This window comes from Salvia splendens, chromosome 18, assembly GCF_004379255.2.
Source record: "Salvia splendens isolate huo1 chromosome 18, SspV2, whole genome shotgun sequence".
NCBI lineage: Eukaryota > Viridiplantae > Streptophyta > Magnoliopsida > Lamiales > Lamiaceae > Salvia > Salvia splendens.
In genome coordinates, this window is record NC_056049.1 from 21,667,423 (window position 1) to 21,688,986 (window position 21,564).

At 42.2% G+C, this 21,564-nt stretch overlaps 2 protein-coding genes across 2 annotated transcripts; both read right to left on the minus strand.

Moving 5' to 3' along the window:
• Window positions 1-5,198: 5,198 nt before the first annotated feature.
• On the minus strand, window positions 5,199-8,585 carry LOC121776276 (ras-related protein RABH1b). Its single transcript, XM_042173443.1, has 6 exons — window positions 8,266-8,585; window positions 7,492-7,562; window positions 7,027-7,115; window positions 6,726-6,837; window positions 5,841-5,931; window positions 5,199-5,692 (listed from the first exon to the last, which is right to left on the minus strand). The coding sequence occupies exons 1-6, from the start codon at window positions 8,380-8,382 to the stop codon at window positions 5,546-5,548; spliced, it is 627 nt and encodes a 208-aa protein (XP_042029377.1). The 5' UTR covers window positions 8,383-8,585; the 3' UTR covers window positions 5,199-5,545.
• Window positions 8,586-13,674: 5,089 nt separating this feature from the next.
• Window positions 13,675-14,402, minus strand: LOC121776920. The gene is made up of 2 exons (XM_042174067.1): window positions 13,793-14,402; window positions 13,675-13,697 (listed from the first exon to the last, which is right to left on the minus strand). Exons 1-2 carry the CDS (start codon window positions 14,400-14,402, stop codon window positions 13,675-13,677), a joined length of 633 nt encoding a protein of 210 aa, XP_042030001.1.
• Between the last annotated feature and the right edge of the window lie 7,162 nt (window positions 14,403-21,564).

The window sequence follows — 21,564 nt, forward strand, 5'->3', positions numbered from 1 at the left end:
ACGTGGCGCAGCCCGGCGTCGTGCGTGACGCCCACTCGCCGGCCCGCGAGTGGGCGTCGTCACGTGCTGACGCAATAAATATTTTTTTTTAAAAAAAAATCGAATTTAAATAAAAAAATTTTTTGTAACGGTATTATTACCGTTTTTTTATTTTTTTTTTATATTTTTTTTGTTTTTTATTAAATTTTTTACTCTATAAATACTCCTAAACCCATCCTCATTTACACACAACTACACATCTATTCTTCATATCATCTAAATTTTCTCTCAAATTTTCGCTGAAATTTTCATAACCCAACTCAAGATGTCCGGCGACGGCGAGGGCAACTATGGCGGCTCCGGCTCCGGCGGGTGGGATCTCAACTCATTCGGCGATTGGGAGAACATGATCAACACATTGGGCGGTGGAGGTTCGTCAACGCCGGGGACCCAGGGTTCGGCGACGCCGGGGGGGTACCAACCACCCAATTTTGACCTTGATGCATATGGCAGCACAACTTGGCCTTCCGACTCCCCCTCAACCTCGACCGCCTCCGGAGGATGATTAGCCCTTCCGATTAATTTTTTTTATTTTGTGTGTTTTTTTATTTTGTGTGTTTTTTTATTTTGTGTGTTTTTTTTATTTTGTGTGTTTTTTTATTTTGTGTGTTTTTTAATTTTGTTTTAATTTTAATAAAGTGTGTTTGTTTAAATTGAATTGGGTTTTAAAAAAAATTATAAATTAAATTGAATGAATAGTAATTAAGAGACGGTATAGAGACGGTTAAGAGACGGAGCGTTGCAGCCTCCGTCTCTTAGTTAAGAGATGGAGGAAAAAAGGACAGTGGGGCCCTCAAATAGTGCTCAAATAGTAGTTAAGAGACGGTTTAAGAGACGGTATAGAGACAGCGTTGTGGATGGCCTTAGTCTCATTTGCTGGGGCACGAGTTTTAAAATTTGTTAAGAAAAGTGAATGGAAAAAAATTAGCGGAATATGAATATCACTTGTATATATATTAGTTTTAAATGAAATATGAGTGAAATGATTTATTACAATATGGGTCTTTATTAACATTTATGATAAAATTAAACCGGAACTCCTATTCACGGAGGGACTAAAATGAAAAAATGAGACTCCTATTCGCAGACGAATGGAGTACATATTAATGCCAATATTAATTGGTATAATTACCTAGTAGTAGCAATAATCTTTTGACTAATGAAACCATAAGGGGATCCCCAACGCTGCGGGCCGGACCACACTTGGGTCCCGGCCCGCGGCCCCCGGCGTTAAACGGAGCAGATTTGCGGCCTGGGACGGTCCTGGTGACGCAATCGCGTCCCAGGGCCGCGCCCGGGGTCCGGCCTGGCTCAGGGTTAAGCGTCTCGGGACAGGACGCGATGCGGTCCGGCCCAGCGTTAAATGTGGTTCGGGCCGGACCGGGCTGCAATTCAAATTTTTTTTTATTATTAAATTTGAAAAATTATCTATAAATATCGCTCCACCCATTTTCATATCTATTCAACTTCATTTCTCTCCCTCTCACATTATAAAATTCAAAAAAATGTCTCCTCGCCGTGAAGGTCAAAGAGCAATCAAAATTCAAATGGCCCGAATGTTAGAGGCGGCGATGCCGACAATCCAAGAAGAAATCAACAACGAGGTGGAACGCTACCAAGCTGCTGTTCAAGCGTGGAACGAACAACACAACCGGGTACCACGTACTCAGATGTATATCCACCGAGACCATGAACAAGCTGTTTTGCGGCTTTTCACAGATTATTTCTCTAGAGATCCTCGATGGAGTGATCGGATGTTCCGTCGTCGGTTCCGGATGCAGAGGCCTTTGTTCCATCATTGATGTTAAGTTTTAATGTTTTTTTTTGTATTTTTAAATTTTTTTTTCTTCTTTTTATTTTTCTTTTTTTTAAAAGGAGGATCGGCGATGGTTCCCTATCTACCCCCCGAAGTGACTCGGACCCCCGACCTACCGGTCAGAGGTGAAGCGTCTTACCACCGAGCGGCGCTTCGTTGTCGGGATGGGAGGGAACGAGTCTGCATAACTGACATTTCCCCAAGCACGGGTCCAGGCTACGCCATGTACAGGCTACCTCCCCCAGCTCCTGAGTCCAGGCCAGTGACTCAAGAACCCCCCGGGGGAAATTAATCCCCAAGTTGCTCCATCAGGGGTCGAACACATGACCACCAGGATGACGCGGTATCCTTGCCACCCTCCTCAACCACTTGAGCTAGGGGGCTTAGATTTTTTTGTATTTTTAAATTTCTATGTTGTAATTTTCAATTTCCGAATGAAGAACAACTTTTTCATATTTGAATATGTTCGACATTTTTAATTTCACGCGAAAAATATGTTGTAAATTGTGAATAGTGCAATTTAATAGTTGTGGCCCGGGATGGGGCCTGCAGGGTTAGAGGAGTTGTGGCATGAGAATCAAATTTAGGGGAATGATGACGTGAAGGGGACTTGGGGCCTGGATTTGAGATGGGGTTGGGGATGCTCTAAGAGTGTCCACAATAAGGGAGCCGCGACTCCCTATAGCTAGGGGCAAGGAGAGCCGCGGCGGGTGGGGGCGCCCATGGGCGTGCCGCGAAGTTGGCCGCGGGGCGCAACACCCTATTGCAGTGACCGAGAGCCGCGACGCTCGCCCAGGTTTGATTTTTTTTTTAATATTTTTGAAAATTTTCTATAAATACTTCATTCCACACATTTTCAAATAACACACATTTTACACCCTTTCATTCTCTATATTTTTTATAGTCTCAAAATGCAAGGTGGAGATGATGATTCCTCCCAACTCTCTGCTGCGGACGCGTCTGCATCACCCCCATCACCGGCCTCGGTGACCAGTAACTTGGAGGTGCAGATGATGAAGCAACTTCAGGAGAACTTGGGCTTGTACGAGAAGTCGTCTGACCCGATGTACTATGAGCTCATACTGAGGCTGAGGTCGAAGTTGGGGTTCAGCGCGGCGGAGGCGGCGACGGTGATGGCGACGACGATGAAGCTGATGAAGAAGCGGCGGATTCTGATGACGCCACCGAGTAGGCGGCGGCAGTGTTTTTATAAAATTTTCGTTGTATAATTTTTCCCTTTCTATAATACAACGAAGATTTGATTTAATTTTTTTTATTAAATTATGCATTTTTTAAAATTATTATAGTTCGATAAATTTTATTCTAGTTAAATTAAAATATACCAAAAATGAAAAAAATAATTAATTTGTGGCTTGGGCTTGTCCACTGTTAGGATGACCAAGTTTTTGTGGCTTAGATTTGGGCAAGTCCATCGTGGACAACCTAAGAGCATCCACAACCGTGCTCTTGCCAGCGGCACGGTTGTGGGCCCGGGCGGTACTATTCATGCCTGCTCTCTGGCAAGAGCACAACACCCACAACTGTGCTACACCATTCATCACATCATTGAAGAGTGGTGAAGAATAGAGCACGTTCAAGTCATTGTTGGATCCGGCAACGCCGAAATATGCATGCCAAATCCATAGGCGATAGTCGGCGACCGCCTCAAGGATAAGTGTTGGGCCGCCGCCTTTGTGACCGCTTAAGTGTTGCCCCTCCAAGCAGTCGGACAATTCTTCCACCTCCAATGCATGCAGTCAATGCTGCCAAGCATTCCGGGAAAGTCATGGACTGATTCGTGAAGACGAAGCAACCGTTGGCAATCATCGGTGGTGGGTGCCCGAAGGAATTCATCCCCAAAAGCAGAACGAACGCCCTCGCAAAAATTCTTTAAATAAAGGATTCCAGTGGACTCACCGATATGCAAATACTCGTCGAAGATGTCGGCTGTTTGCCCAGTAGCGAGTTGTCGGATGGCACACGTACACTTCTGCAACGCCGTGATACTTTGCCGGCCGGCTGCATCTACACCTGTTTGAAAGTATTCAACACGTGCGGACAATGTGTTGACAATTCGCATGAACAAGCGCTTTGACATGTGAAAACGGCGCCTGAAGTAATCTGCCGGAAACCGCGGATGGTCGGCAAAGTAGTCGGCAACGAGCCTTTCGTGGGCTCCCTCCCGGTCACGATGGATGTAGCGGCGATTTGATCTAGTGCGTTGAGGAGGATGAGCGGGGGTATTCGCCGCGACATATGCTTCGTAAGCGGCACGATGTTGTTCGTAGTATTCGTGTTCTTCGCGCTCCGCTTCCGCCATGAGATGAGTGAAATCCATTTGATGTTTTGAGTTAAGGTTGAATGTGTTGATTGTTTGTATAAGAATTATGAATGAGAGATGAATTGATGTGATAAATGAGTGATGAATGTGTGTATTTATAGATGATTTTGGGAAAAAAAAATAAAAAAAAATAAAAAAAAATAAAAAAATTTCAGAAAAAACGGGAAAAAATGGCCATATTTTTGGTATTTGGAAAATATTTTTTTATTTTTTAGCATTATTTTTCAGAAAAAACGGGAAAAAAAAGTTTGAATGCAACGGCTACGCCGTTGCCCAATCCCATGCTGCCACGTGTGCGTCCGCTGGCACGGATGTGCTCGATACATCGAGCAGCGCCGTGCCAGCGACGCGGACGGCGGTGGCGACGGACGCCACCGCTGCGCATGCTCTAAGGTTAATTGTATCACCATTTAGGATTCATTTATTGTCATTTTAACTTTCAATATTTGGGAATCATTGTACTGTCGTTGCTCTATTTGGGATTTATAGCATATATTTTGTTTTTGTTTTTTTCTTTTATATATATGTATACACACGAAAAAATCCACAATTGATAGAGTATAGTCTAACTTAAATTTTGTTAGCAAAATGTATTTATTTTAATATTCGAGATTTTTTAATAGCATCTCAATTTTTTATTAAAAAATTATTAAAAGATGAATATTCACATTAACTTTATACTGTAATGACTAAACGAATAATTTTTCATTTTAATCAAATAGATTTGACAAGATTGGATTGGAACGGTAGCCAGAGAGTGGATTTGCAGTGGTGAGAAGGATGGCATGTAGACATGGAGAAAAACTGAATAGGAAAGAAGCTATGGATTCTTTTTGGCATTCCCGCTAGGGGAAATTGGAACGATCAGAAACAAAATATTAGGTCACAAAATTTCACTTTTGGCAATTACCTCATCCTCAAAAATTGTGAAAATATGAAATTTCATGATCTAATATTTCGATTTCAATGTTATAGAACTGACTATAATTTGACCAAACATCATAATTCAAATAACAATTATCACTAAATAACTTACTATTCAACATTACAAATATAAAGGAAAAAGGGGAAGTTACTTGTAGAAACTAAACGATCAATACAAGAGTATGTGACATAGAGAAGAAAGTATGACTATATGCAGTCTCAAATTCAATTACCATGGGTACAAGTTTAGGAAGAGAAACAGAAAAAAGTGAACATCAATGACAATCAATTGCATCCGACGACTTGATATACTCTCGACAATCACAAACAAAATTCAATTCTCAAGGTTGAAGGCTCTTTACAGATGCATATTCCGTCCATTAAAAATATATCTTAAGCGCAACCCAATGTTCCGGTTCACCTTTTTAGCAAGCGCAACCTCCCGACTGCTGTTGTGACTGGGATGCATTTGCGTTGCTAGACTTGAGGTTGACATCAACCATCTCATCTTGCTTCGTTGATGACAGAGTTTCCATACCTGGCAAGGCTGCAGCGATCTTCCTGAATAGCGCCTGCACATATGTAAAGCTCAGCATCATAATATTTTCACTTTAGTGAGGCACGTTCCTCGTTGAAAAACAAGATTTAGCAGTTTGAGTTGCGTATTTACAAACAAAGCAATTTGCAGCAGTACAAGGTCGAGTGCAGTATGTATGTTACCTTTATGTTGAAACCAGCTTTTGCACTTGTTTCAATAAACATGACATTGAAATCACGAGCTTTAGCCTCTGCTTCTTCGATTGAAACTTGCCTGTTATAGTTATCATATGGTTAAACCAGTGTAAATGTCCTCAAAGTAATGGTATAGAAAAGCTTACAACGTCACTCAGCAATGTTTAGATTCTTAAGTAGGAAGCTCACCACCCTCATCTACAATCAAGTTGAAGGAATTCTATGAACCAAACAGCTTTGTTATGTGAATATTAGACAAATATCCTATTTAACTTACATTCCTGAAGCAAAGCTATACTGCTTTTTATCCCAACTTTCAGACTTTTACTAAAGCGACCTCGTGCATGAGAAATAATAGCTCTGCTTACAAGTACTAGTACATTATTTCAAAATTGGTTTTATATAATATATAGACATATGTAAAAGCAAGCAACATTAAGATAACAACCCAACATCCAAGCAAGAATTTGGATAAGGTCTAGCTAGCATTCCAGAGGCAAATCTGCAACTTCGTTTCTAAATTCTGTACATCAACCCAATGAGTACAAACTAATTTAGAATAATTCCTATACGATCAGGTCGAAACAAATCCTATACCAATCTATCAATAATACTAGTTATTTTTCGAATAACTTTTGACATACTTCAATACAAACATAGCATGCTTAAAAATGGAACCTAGTATGAATGTGATAAAAAAGAAAGACAGTGCTGAATGCTTAGAATGAAGCCCACACAACGCAACCGGTATGCAATGTTAGTCGGAATGTTTGGTTTAATTCTAAGTGATACAACAATACTTGGGAAATATGAGAACTATATTGCAATTTGAAATGCATATATGAGAAGATGACTACAAACAATGGAGTTTACCTCTTATCCACCAGATCCGTTTTGTTGCCAACTAGAACAATTATAACATCACTTCCTCTCTCAGTGCGAACCTCCTCGATCCACTTTGCAGTGTTAAGAAAGGATTGTCGACCTAAAAGCCAGGGATTATAATCAGTACTAGAAAATTAAGGAATATTTTAATCTACAAGCCAGCAAGAAGCATAAGAGGAAACGTATTTTCCAATTCCCAGTATGAAGTTAAAAGTACATCTGGAGCTAAACAGACATCATCGAATGAAACAAAAAAGCATAAATTACATTAAGAGATATAGTGCCATACTTGCAACATCGTATACTATGACAGCAACAGAGGAATCCCTTATGTAGCTTGGTATGAGACTTCTAAATCTTTCTTGTCCAGCAGTATCCCTAAACATGAACACATTAGAAGATTATTCCTCTATGAGAAGAAAGAAACTGAGAAACGAATACAAGCAAAAGGGGAACACTACGTATAATCATAGGTTTGTGCCTCGCGGGAATAAAATACGTAAGAGCATACTGGCACTAAGAACCACTTAAAATTTCACTGACTGCGGTTAGAAAACTCAATTATGATCAGCTACAAAAATAGGCACTCCTGATTTTTCCAATTATGATAAGCTACAAAAATAGGCATACCAAAAGCCTCTAGATTCTAGAGTACATCTTTTTGGCAAATTATTTCAACACGAATGCATGCAGAAAATCTATTTGAGGAAGCATTCATGAAATCGTACTAATCCTATGAAGAAGGGTATCTTACCACAGCTGCAAACGTACAGTCCTGTCTTCAAGATACATTGTCTTTGAAAGAAAATCAATACCAATAGTTGCCTGAACAAAAATAGAAGGCAAACAAGTAAGATAAAAATTTTATTCTACATAGAATACAGGCACAGACAAAGGTTCTATTGATAATGTGAACAAAAGTGAACTTAAACATTCCCTGAATATAGCATTAGATAACTGCAATCAATTATTCCCCAGTTGTCTAGTTGCCTGGTGCTGTTCATATTAAATCTAACAGAACATTTAGTTTCTAATTTGTGATGAACTAAGATTGCAGTTGATTGATATCTAATAAAACAAAGAAAATATAATCTTATTATTAAACTCATTGAATTCCTCACAACAAAATCAGCTCAATTCATGAACTTCACTAGCAACTGACACGAGCCAATAAACTAAGATGCCTTAAACCCGAGAAAAATAACACTACTACGAATCACAAGAGAAAAAATGAAGAATCATTCGATTAATTGCATAAGAGATGGATCCAACTAAGATAATATGCCTCGACATTACAAAATTGTAACCGCAGCAGCAGATCAATGAAAGTTTGGAGATTGAACTATTGACAAAATTACTAGCAAAAAAGCAGAAAAAAAACAAAGATCTGGACGGAATAATCTGTGTGCAAGAGCTAATTAGTGATATTGAGGATCAGATCCAGACTCCTAGCACCACATTTTCCAACAGAAGACTAAATTAAAAAAAATATGCTAAACATTAACTTGAAAAATTTGTGAATCCGCACCTGATAAGTATTGTCGAATTTGTCATACATAAACCGAGTGATGATACTCGTTTTTCCGACGGATTGATCTCCGAGGAACACTAACTTGTACTTGGCGAGAGCCGAAACAGGAGCCATCGGTCAAGCAGATCACCGCTTGTGAGCCTGAACCAGCAACTTTCCTTCCGACGGAGAAAGCTTCCGATCTCGCCGGAAAATGAGGATTGCCCGAGATTAGATATCAACGCGGTGAATCTATAGATTTGGGCGTGTTTGTACGGATTATGGAAACAAAGGAGTTGTTTATTAGTTGTTGAAGGCTTTGAGCGCGTGAAGTAATGGTATGGACAATAATATTGTGACACAGTCCATCCAGGCTGCACGTTTCGGTCAATTCGGTGGAAATGATATTGAATATTGTTTGACGTACTATTGTTTTTTAAAATTGGACAAAAAATATTACTACTATATGGTACAAAAAAAATTAATCTTAATAAAATCAATACCAATAAATTTATAAATTTATGAATAATTTCAAATATAGATATCTCAAAGTGGGAAATAAATATTTAATGAGTTAATGGAGTGATGCCCTTTTCATCCTAAATTCCTAAGAGCATCCTCAATGCTACGGATTTTAAAAAAAAGAGCATCCTCAATGCTATGGCGGACGTCCGCGCGGGAAGTCTGTCGTGGCACCGCAATGGCGGACGTCCCGCGCGGACGTCGCCGGAAGGCCGCGGATGAGAGGTGTCCGCAAGGGACGTCCGCGTCCACCCCTCCCACGCCTAATGGCGGATGTCCCGCGCGGACTTTCTGCACGACGGTCCGACGTCCGCTGGGACATCCTCTATTGCAGATGCTCTGATGTGAGCTTCAACTTTTTGGCACACATCCTTTACACGAAATGATGACATTTTTCCTTACTTTATTTAACTATTTAATTTTTCTAACAGAAAAATGTTACTAGTATTATTTCTCATCATTTATTCAGTATTTTAAACCTAAAATAATACTCCCTTCGTCCACAAAAAATAAAGCACAATTATCATTTTTGGTCGTACACAAAAAATATAGTACAGTCATTTATGGAAAGTTTTCAACAAATAATAACCTTACGCATCATTCCAATAACACTACTTCTCACTTACTTTTTCTCCTTCTCTCTTACTTTTTTCCCTTCTCTCTAACTTTACCAATTCTATATTAAAAACCCGTGCAATACACAAATTGCTCTATTTTTTGTGGACGGAGGGAGTAGATGTCGAGCATTTAATTAAATTCTCCAAGTGGAGGAGGGAGTGAATGTTAGTGCTAAGATTGATGAGTATTGACGCATGTATTTATGTTGGTGTCGTCATCTAAAAAATGTTGTTCATTCAGAAAGAGAATCGTACTACGATTTTGGGAGTGGGAGAGAATGGAATTTGGTGGTTAATTATTTCGTTGGATGTCGATTATGCGACGCTTCCTAGACTTGAGGATGTTTTGGAACAAGTATTTTAATTTTATGTATACATTTGTGATTGGCCGCCCGGTCAAAGAGAGTAGAAATACAATAAACAATGAGAAATGTAAAGCGCCCTAAACTCAGGAAACAGAATTGAAATCTGGTCGTAGGGCTAAGTACATATTCTAATTACCTTTTTGGTGAGTTTTTGCATACATATTCTAATTACCTTTTTGTGCTTCTCCAATGGGCAAAATAGTGCAAAAGGTAAGTTACTTATGGGTCTGTGCAAAATTAAGAGGAATGTTGGGTATGGCGTTGCCCGAATGGTGATTCATTCAAGATCAAATTCTACCCATCTGGAGCTACACAACGTGACTATTTTGAATCTACGCACACAGCAGAGCTCCTTCTTAGTTTCCGGACAGCGAATCCATATCCATTTCCATTAGTATTATTTTTATCACCCGCCAAGACTTCCTCATTTCATAAAAGAGGCTTTTATACGTCTCCTTGTCTTCATTTGTTTAACCCATATCTGGATTGGATATTCCCTAAAGATTTAAGGCAACAACAACCCGCTAGTTGATCGTACGTTGCCTGTTTTTTCAAGTAGATTATATGCGATTCTTCGCAGAGCAGTCTATGTCGCTCTTTACCAAATGCTGATGCCGACATTGTTATTTCGGATGTTGTACCAGATTTATTTGACTAGAATCTCAGTTCTATATACTCGGCTCCTACTAGTTTTGCTATTTACTAAACTTTGTCAATGTTCAGGCTCTCTTATGGTTTATATATAACAAGAAGCTTCATTCTCGTGACCAACAAGATATCCAAAAATCCAACTGGCGTGATCCCAATTCGTTTCGCATGCGGATAAGGACAGTAGCTATACGCTACCAATTGCCCGGTTTCGCCTGGGAGTCGGGGGTAATAATTTTATATATTGCGTGGGAAAAATACTAAATTGCGTATTTCTCGTGTCAATAAATATACACTCCAACTTCGGTATATTTTTCTAATTTAGGTGTGGTATCAATATTAAAAATTCGAAATTTTACTAAATACTACCTCCGTCCCACCTTAAGTGTCCACAAGAAATGTAAAGGAAAGTGGGTTGAAAAAGTTAGTGGAGTAAAGGGTCTCATTTTATATATTAGTTTTATAATGAAATGTGTGTGGAATGAGTTAGTGGAATGTGAGGTCTACTTACCATTTATAGTAAAAGTGAAAGTGGACTTTTATTATGTGACAGACTAAAATGACAAATGTGGACACTTAATTTGGGACGAAGGTAGTAGTTTTTTGTATTTATTCATATTGGGTATAGTGTACTTAAATAATTTTGTCATGATTTATCCAAAAGTGCCCATATTTTCTCCATAGGAGGAGGTATTTTCAAATAATACGATAGTAGAAAAAATCAATAATTTACATTTTAATTTTAGTAACGTTGATTATTATGTATTGGCTAATATAGGTGTATTTAGAAGATTTATATCGCCCATTTTTGAAAGCATGGAGCACTGTACGGCGGATTACCAGTAAGGTAGCTAAAGTTATGCCTGATCCATAAGCTAAGTGATTCACAAATGATGGATTCAAGGAATATTGGTGTGCCTATTCCTCCCTGATCAGATTTCATTAATAAATTTACAAAAATACTTAGTAGAGCTACTTGTTATTTCTACTTTGAATCATTAGCAAGTTCTGAGGATTACTTTCAATCTATTCAAGTTTGGTTTAATTCGTTACATTCCGCAGCCCACATATTTTACTTTATTTTTTCTTAGCAATTAGGTGAAATTATTTAATTTTCAATATTGGGAACTAGTACTAGTATTTATTTTTGTTCTCTTCAAAAACTTGGGCATGGCTCTATTCGATTGATTTATTCGCGAGAGCTTCAAATTGAAAAACTAATATGGACAATAATTTTTTTTAGAAGATGTGACATTTCTTCATCTTGAATTTTAATTTGTATTGCTTCTATTAGTTCACTCGGTTTTTGGTTGATAATGTGACATATTTGCAATTTTGCGTGAGAAAGGTGTAAATTGGTTGTGCTGAGCAGTGTGAAGGTAGCGATCTGTTAGGCATTAGATCTTAGAGCATCCCCATCCATGCTCTTGCTAAAGAGTATGGATGTGGGCCCGGATTCACATTTTTAAATTTTTTAATCCCTCATCTTTTCTAAGAGCACAATACCCATATACACGCTCTTCCGCAATAGCATGCTCAAGGGTCTCACCATTCCATTATTTAATTTAAATACTTCAATTACTAAAAACAATTCTACAATATAAAAATACATTAAAAATACTCGAACTACTATTACAAATTAAAAAAATATAAAAATTACATAGTTAAAATCCTAAAAAATAAAAATCACACACTTAAAATCCTAAAAAAATTACATAATTAAAATCCTACAAATTAAAAATTACATGATTAAAGCCTAAAAAATATTCTCGTGGAAGACTAGTTCTCTGGCCCTATCCCCAATGTTTGTTGGAGACCTCTTATCATTGCCCTATGTGCATCAAGTTGCTCGGGAGACATGTGAGACGTATTGGCTAAATTGAGTTGAGCCAAAAGGGCCCACAACAAGTTGGTGGACGGTTGAGGTGGCACAAGGGAGCAGGAGCGGGAGCGGCGCGACGGCGGTTGGCCGTCGCCTGTTTCCTTCCTTGCGGCCGGCGTTGGGAACTGCTCGGGCCGGCGTGGGGCTACCCAAGTTAGCTCCGGCAAGCTGGCTAGCCACCTCATTCTTACCGGTGTTGGATAAGGCTAACGACCTCGACCGTTTGCTGGAGGAGCTGGAGGAGGATGATAAGTCTCCCCTATACTTCGGATGCGTACGTACCTCCTGCCAAGCGTTGAGGTACTTGAATGGTTTGTAATTAAAAGATTGGAGGTCGACATGGTGGCACCAATGTGTCGAGCTCGCTCTTGCCGCTCCCCGCCGACAACTGTTCCTGGAGGTAATACCCCTAGAACTTTTGGATTTCTTCGTTGGCTCTGAAGATGACATTGCGCACCATACTCTCATTGCGCTCGATGGTTCCATTCGGTGGGGTGGCATTGTACCGGCGAGAGACGCAGAATCAAAACCTATCCCCGGTTTGATTTGTGCCGGTTTCCGGATCTTAGGAGATTTCCAAATAGGCTTTGAATAACTTCTCCATCTCCGGCGGAGTGTACGAGGTGCGAACGTGAGGGTCACCGCCACGACCCTGAGTACGAACACTATGAGGAAGAGGAGGAGAAGGAGCACTGGGGTTGTCCTCCGGAGTTTGGGAGCCGCTGCTCCCTCCCGATCCTTGTTCGGGTGCCCACCCGTATCGCCCATCGGGGCATCTTGCTCGTCCACCGGGTAAGGCCGGTAGCCACTCGGAATTTGAGAACCTTGGGCTTGAATTGGGGGCGAGAATTCCGTATCCGGATTAGGGAATGGTGTTGGGCTGAACCATTCGTGGTTCCATCCGCGGTTTTTTTTGCAAGAGTGAAAGATTGAGAATTGATGAGAGAATTTATATAAGAATTGTGTAGTGTGGTGAGAAATTTTTTGTGTGAAAATGGGGGTATTTATAGATGAAAATGTGAATTTTGGGAAAAAAATGAAAATAAATTAAAAGGGGTGAGAAAACAGATATAATTTATTGGGAAGTGTGAAAATAAATTTTTTTAATTTAAAAACGATTTTTTAATTAAAATCAATTTTTTTTTAAAAAAAATGAAAATGCAAACGCCTATGCCGTTGGCCAATACCGTGTCGCCACGTCGCCCTGCTCTGCGGCACGGACGTCCTCGATGCATCGAGCAAAGCTGTGCCGTCGGCAAGAACACAGCCAGTGGCGGAGCCAGAGATTTCATAATGGGGGGTCCAAAATTAAACTTCAAAAAAAATTACATAAATTAAATTATAAGGTTCAAAATGTAAAAGTCAAATGCAATCACATCATAACATTTGTCTTTTATTCTTCATCTTCTGAAACCGCTGCATAATAGTTTCATTGGTAACTTTAACAAACACATCCTTTTCGATGTAAGGAACTAAACAATCATTCAATAGTTGGTCTCCCATGCTATTACGTAGAGAAGTCTTGATGATCTTCATTGCTGAAAAGGCTCTTTCTACTGATGCAGTGGCAACTGGTAAGATCAATGACAACTTAACTAATGAATAAACCATTGGAAAAACTTCATGTTTCCTTGTAGAAACCATCTTTTGAGCAAGACCACTGATTCCTGATATTTGTGAAAACTTTTCATCTATGCGCACATCGAAAATAAAGTTCTCAAGTTGACTTTTAAGCTCGGACAAAGCAACTTCAGAAAATTCAGAAGGATAATACCGTGCAAGACGAAGCAGCTTCTCCAAATCAAATGCAGAAAATAAATCCCTAGGATCAAAACATGACATGCATAAAACTAAGTCTGTGTTGACTTCATCTAAACGTTGATTCAACTCTTGAGCTTGCAAGTCAATAACAGAACAAAAGAGCTCAACTCGATAATAGTGGAGGTTCTTCATTTTCTCAGCTCTACGTCTTCCTTTTTTTCGAGCTACAAACTCATCTTCCATGTCAAGCACATCCAGTTCATATTTGCTACAAAACTTAGAAACATCAGCAAACAATACATCCCAATCTTTTTCCCTCTTTATTTGCAGACGTGATTTTGCTACCTTGACAAGATTCATCGCATTAACAATGTCTTGATCTTTCTTTTGTAGCACTTGGGAGAGTTCATGTGTGATTCCCAAGATTTGCTTCATAAGATGTAACACGCTAAATTAAGAGGCACGATTCATATATATTTTGTTGAAACCTATCTCTAATATTATATTTATTATAAATTATAATTATTGTGAAATTACTAAAATACCCCTAAGTTTTTTAAGAATTAGTGGGGGACCATGGGCCCCCCTGGCCCCACCCTCCCTCCGCCCCTGAACACAGCGGCGGACAGTGTTGTGCCGCGCCGACGGCACGAACGCCGTCCTTCACCCCACATGCACCGATGCGGATGCTCTTAATGATTTTAATATGGCCTTGATTACGTAACAGCTAATGTATGTGTATACGCATCAATCAATAAGAATATATCCTTACTAAAAAATAAAGTTATTTACCTTCGAAAACGGAATAAACTAAAACACGATTAAAATAGAAACAGAGAAAAGAAAGGCAACAAACAATATTGAGAAATGTAAACAGAATTCCAATCAGTTAAGTATGCTAAAAAAGAAGAAGAAGCTCTTAGTGTTAGTGACACCACCAGCCGCCGCCGCTTCTCTCTTGTAGTTGGTGAGTTTCAGTTGATACAATTACAGTTGATTGTACGGATTTAAGAATTACAAATCCGCAATCGTTATACACTTACTGATTCAACTTTTGGTTATACAAATTTTTACAGTACTATCATAATTCAATTTCACAAGAATGGTAGACATTATGTTGTGGATAGACCCTCACATCTTACTGAATTACGAAGAATTGAAAAACAAATATGTACAATATTTTTATTTTAAAAGATGTGACATTTCATCTTATTTCAAATCTAGTAGCGTAGAACAGAACATAATTATTTTAAGACTAAAGTCCCAAAATGGTCGTTAACATATGTCGTTTTTCTAATTTTGGTCCAAAACATTATATTTTAAATTATTCGGTCCATCACATTTGAAATCAGACCACATTTGGTCCATTTTGGACGGAACCGTCAAATTTTTGACGGTTTTAATTACCGGGTCACAAATCCGTTACTAATCCGTCACTAATTGGGAGAAACTGATCCGTCACAAATCCGTCACTAATCCAAGCCGATGATAAAACTCCAATTACTCCAACCCCAAAGGCCTCCGACACGAGCCTCAACCTCTCCAATTACTCGGACGCCAACATGAGCTCTTCCGACGACAGCGACGATATGAAGAAGAGCGGGTGGAAGGTCAAAATTAGGGATTTCATCGACGCGCAGATGAAGAAATTGATGGAGAAGCAGGAGGCGTGGATGGAGAAGATGATGAGGACGATCGAGGAGAAGGAGAGGGAGAGGGCGATGAGAGAGGAGTGGAGGAAGCACGACGCCGCCAGGATCGAGAGAGAGCACAGGTTCTGGGCTAGCGAGCGGGCCTGGATCGAAGCGCGCGACGCCGCCTTGATGAACGCACTGCACAAGCTCACCGGGAAAGAGAGCCACTGATGGATCCGCGAATTTCTGATGTTAGTAAATGCTGGTAGAGAATGAAAACTACAACACACAGAATTTACGTGGTTCGATTTACTGAAGTAAATCTACGTCCACGGGAAGAAGGGAGGGCAAGATTGTATTGCTTGATCTGGGATTACAGCTTACAACACAGACTTGCTATATGATTTTTATCTCTAGAGAGCTTAACCTTTTTCTATCTGATCTAAGTTCTATTTATACAATGAACTAAGATCGTGGCTTGCATCACCACTAAGTCGTGGATGTCGTGTAGGTCATGGCCTAAGATCGTGGCCTGAGTTGACACCACGTGGTAGTGGGTGTGTTGGAAGTTGTGGAAATCCTGTATGGGTCCACTAACTCCTTGTTCGGTCGAATACTGAGACCGAACTGCTTTGGTTGCCGATCTGAGAGTAGAGCTTGATGCCGACCTAAGAGCAGAGCTTGATTGGTTGGCTTTTGCCGAGCTGTAGGCTGAGGCCGAACTCTTACTGAGACCGAACTGCTTTGGTTGCCGATCTGAGAGCTTGATGCCGACTTGAGAGCAGAGCTTGATTGGTTGGCTTTTACCGAGCTGTAGGCTGAGGCCGAACTCTTTGGTAATGCCGAACTCATACTCTTCCTTGGGCTTTGGGCTGATGGGCCGTCACTGCTGTTGGGCTTGTTTAGTCCGTACCCCATCACTACCCCCCCCGAAAGACGAAGTGAATCACTTCGGCGAAGCGAGTCACTTCGGCATTCTGGATAAAGGTACGGGGGAGGCTGACGCCTTGCACGTGACTGCATTAAATGCGACAGTAAAATCCGGCCGTTGAATCCTGAAAAGGTGGGATTCGAAACGGTGCGACGATTTTGAAATCTTCGCCGAATCTGATAAATACCTCCCTTCTTCATCATTGAAGCACTTTTGCGACTGCTTCTTCTGCACTCTATCTCCTTTGCGTAAAAATTTCCTTCCGCTTTCAAGAATTTCTTCAGAATTTCTTCAGATTTTGCAAAGAGTAAGAACCATGTCTTCTTCTTCTTCTTCCGAGTTAGGTAGCGGTAGGAAAGGGGGCAAGGGGTCTTCTAGCCGGAAAGAGTCCGGAGAGAAGACTGTAGAATACTTTCACAGCGTCTTGAGTAAGGACACCGTGATATCTCTACACGAAAAATATCTCCTTCCCGGGGGGAAGGCGGTGGTTCCCGACGATGATCATAGGGCTAACGACCCGCCGGAGGGTTATGCCACCGTTTACGAAGCCTGCTTAGAATGCGGGCTTCGTTTCCCTCTTCCCCCACCTTTTGTAGAGCTTCTTGATTTTTTTCAACTCCCTTTAGGTCAGGTGACTCCGAATTCTTGGAGGCACTTGTCGGCTTTTGCTGCCGAACTCCGTAGGCTAGATAAGGATCTGTCTCTGCGGGCAATCCTTAATTTTTTCCAATTTAAAAGGAAGGGATCTTGGTTTTACTTGATCCCCTTACAGCCTTTTAGGGCATTCTGCAAAACCAAGTGGCCGAAATGGCAAAACCGCTTCTTTTTTTATAATAGGACAGCGGCTCCGGGCTTTCCCTGGAGAGGGCCGAAGTCCGTGATTCCTCATCCTCGGTTAGAACCGTTGGCCGAGCTCGAGGGCGAGCTCAATAAGATTCCTATGATTAGGAAACCATACTCGGAAACTGAGCTCGTCAAGGGCGACCTCGTGTTCAATATCTCGTCTTCGGACGGAGAAACTGAGGGTGAGGATTTCTTTTTTATGCTTTACTGCTTTAGCAGCGAAAACTAACCTTGCTTTCTTGCTTTTTGGCAGTGTACATGCTGAACAAGGCTACCCGAAAATCTTCGGAGTCCAAGGAGCCGGAGAGGCCGAAAACCACCAGCTCGGCGTCTGATGCCGAGAGGACTCCGAAAAGGCAAAAAACCTCTTCGGATCCGAAGAAGCCGGAGTCGACTTCGGCAAGTAGGAAGGGGAAGACCCAGAAGCCCCCGAGAGCGCCAGAGAAAGACGTGGTCTTGGCGCCTCCTTCGGAACATATCTGTGAGCCGTTTTATGGCCCACGGACTTCGCCGAGGTGAATTCTCTTCTTGATTTTCTGGCCTTGCTTTTTTCCTGTATTTTTTGTGGCCCCTTTGTTGACTTTTTTCTTTACTCATTTTCAGAGGAACGATATGCTCTCCAAGCTCGTCGCCGTCGAACTCTCCAAAGCGTCCAACGACTATGCTGAGATGCAGAGGAAGTTGGCGGCTGCTTGTCATCGGGCCGAACAGGCTGAGGCTAACTTTGAGAAGGCCAGAGCTGCTAGGATTTCGGCCCAGGATGAAGCTCAGTTTGCCAAAAACCAGCTCGTCATCCAGCGAGAGCAGACGAAACGGAGGGATGCTGCTGCCGTGGTTGCCCAAGGGGAGGCTCTCCGTGTTTACACGGAGAAACTCTTTTTGAGCAGCCAGTTCTCGGCCTTTGTCGGTAGTCTGGTAAGGCTAATTGCCGATAAGGGCGAGCAGGGGGCCGACGTCGTTCTGCCTCTGTACAGCCGAGAGATAGCAGCTCGGCTTCAGAATCTGCCGCTCCTTGAGGAGCTCGCTTCATCCTCGGTCCTGCTTTCTGCAGACCGAGTCCGGAGTTGTCGAGCTGATCGGGACGAGAACCTGGAGGCTATCTTTGCCTCCGTGGGACCCGTTTCACCCGCTTCGACTTACAACGGAGAGGGTGAGGCCGAGCCGTTGGAGCGGGAGGCCGAAGTCGAGCGGGCCGGGCATCCGGAGAAGGAAGCCGATCAGGAGGCGGAGGCGAGGCCGGCAGGATGCGAGGCCGAGGCTGAGGTAGCCCAGGAGAGAGAAGCTGAACCAGACCAAGGAGCCGGAGACGAAGCTGGCGGAGTATGATTTCGTCTCCCTTCTCTTAGTCTAGTTTCTTCCTTGTACGGTGGCCTTGAAGCCCTCTTAGTGTAAAAAATTTTCCTTGTGAATGAAAAATTTTCTACACTTGTCTTCGTATAGCTTTTCGTACTCGCCTTTATTCTTGTTGTATTTTACTATCTGCTCGGTACAGCTGCCGAACTAATATAGCTGCTTTGTACTCAAGGAGATGGAGATACTTCACTGGAAACGGCTGTACTCTTCGGCTTTAGACGAAGCTGAGAAAAGAGCTATAGCCGATCAGACGAAGAATGACGAGCTTCTGGCTCGTTTAGTGAAGCTGGATGCCGATAATAAGGACTTAGAGTCCGATAAGAATGATCTGGAGGCCGAGCTGAATACGACCATTGCTGAGAGGACTGCGTACGAGGATTACATCCGTGTGCGCGGGGGAATGACCATATCAGATGTTCAGAGTCGAGTTGACGAACTGTGGGAGGAATATAATGTACTCCGGAGGAACAATGCGCTGGAGAGCTCGGCTTGCCAACAAGTCGTGAAATCATTGCGGCGCTGGGCCTCTCGGTACGACATAGTTCTTGCCCGGCGTCCCTCAATTGAGAGATTCCTCCGGCATTTCCCGCCAACAGATGCTAGTACTCCAGCTCAAACCTCTGATTCACTTGCTCAAAACCCTACTCCAAGTCAGCAACGAACTCAGGGACAACCGGAGACGTCAAGTCGAGGACGGACTGAAGTTCGCAGAGGAGCTGTGGTTATGAGTGAGCAAGATCGGCAAATGCTTCGTGAAGAGACTCTTCGCCGCCGAGGTGCTAGGGCTTCCCGGGCTCAGAGAAGAGGTGGCAGGTCGATTAGAGCATCTCGTCGACCTGCTTATTCTGCGGCTGCCTGGAACGCCCGAACTCAGCTTCACGAGGATTTTGTGAATAGATGGCTCAACTTTAGCAACCCTGGACAGTAGAATAGTCCTTTGTAATAGCGTAACGCCATCTCGTAGGGTAGCGGAGTTGTGTGCCGAACAAGATTTGAAAAATGAAATTGTTTTCGCTTCTAACACTGTATTTACAGCTTAGCGAAAAATTTCATCGTACTTGTCCTCGGTCTTATGAAGTAAACTTCTTCGACCGGACTCGTCTTTGGTCTGATGAAATAAACATCTTTGACCGGACTTGGTTTGTGTTCTAATTTGGCGATTTTTGTCGCCGGGATCGAACTTTCCCTTGTCCTAATTCGGCGAGTTTTATCGCAGGGATCGGACTTTCCCAGTTAACCGAAGTGGTCTTATGCAGTAAACCTCTTTGACTAGACATGGTCGTCCTCGGTCTTATGAGGTAAACTTCTTTGACCGAACTTGGTCGTCCTAATTCGGCGAGGTTTATCGCGTGGATCGGACTTTCCCTTATTGCAGTTCGTTTCAGACGAAGTGCTTATTTCTTAAGCCGAATTGTGGTCTTGTATCCTCTTTAGAAGCTTTGACTCACAATCGTTGGCTTGTTGCAGCTCGTTTCAGACGAACTGCTTGTTTAAGCTGAATTGTGGTCTTGTATCCTCTTTAGAAGCTTTGACTCACAATCGTTTAGCTTGTATATGTTCTAAGAAGGGGATCAGCCTTCGAAGAACAAGATACCTCAGTAACATTTGTAAGAGACGACACGCACATAGACAGACAAAACGCACAGAGAAAACGCACAGAGACAAACAAAGACCAAGCAAACCAAAGAAAGCACATTGACCGAACAGAACTCAAGACTGATTGACCGGACTGTCTCTTACAAATGAAACTTTTTGAGGTTGGAAACGTACCATGTTCGGGGTACTTGTGCTCCTGACACGTGAGTCAATTTGTAAGACCCTTTGCCGAGGACTTCTGACACCCGATATGGACCTTCCCATGTGGGTTCGAGTTCGCCCAGCTTTTCTGCTCGGCTTACTTCGTTGTTTCTCAAGACGAGATCTCCCACTTGAAATTGCAGCTTCTTCACCCTTTGGTTGTAATACCGGGCTACTTGCTCCTTGTACTTGGCTGCTTTTATGCAGGCCAATTCTCTTCTTTCTTCGGCAAGATCTAGTTCGGCTCTCAGTCCGTCACCATTCATTTCTGAGGAGAAATTGAGTTCGGGGATTGGGTATGCCGATCTAAACCGGAATCACGGCTTCAATGCCGTACACCATTGAGTTCGGCTCCGGTGTGACTTCGGTCATTTCGCCTGCCTCTGACTCCGGCTGCTGTGATTGCTATGCTTGATGGTGCCGAACTGATTGCTCGACACTTTTAAGCGCAATCTGCGAACACACTTGCTCTTTTTCGATCACCTCGGATGACCGCTATCCCTCCTTTGGTGGGGAAGGTGTTCGGCGAGGAAGCCTCTGATCGCTATGATCGGGCTTCTTTTCGTCTCCTCTAGATGAGCTGTCTAAAGACCGTTTTCGACGGTCTGCCTCATCGGCTCGGGAGAACTGGTCCGCAATGTCCCACATCTCTTGAGCTGTTTGCGGACTGCATTCCACGAGCTTTCTGTAGAGAGCTCCGGGCAGGATTCCATTTTGGAATGCCGAAATGACAAGTAGATCATTGAGATTATCTACTTGTAGGCATTCCTTATGGAATCTCGTCAGGAAGTCGCTGATCTTTTCGTCGCGACCTTGACGTATAGAAAGCAGCTGAGCCGAAGTATTCCGGGCTTCCGCTTTCTGAAAGAACCTCCTGTGGAAAGCATCCATCAGATCTCGGTAGGATCTAATGCTGCCTTGAGGAAGGCTGTCGAACCACCTTCTGGCGTTCCCGATGAGCAGC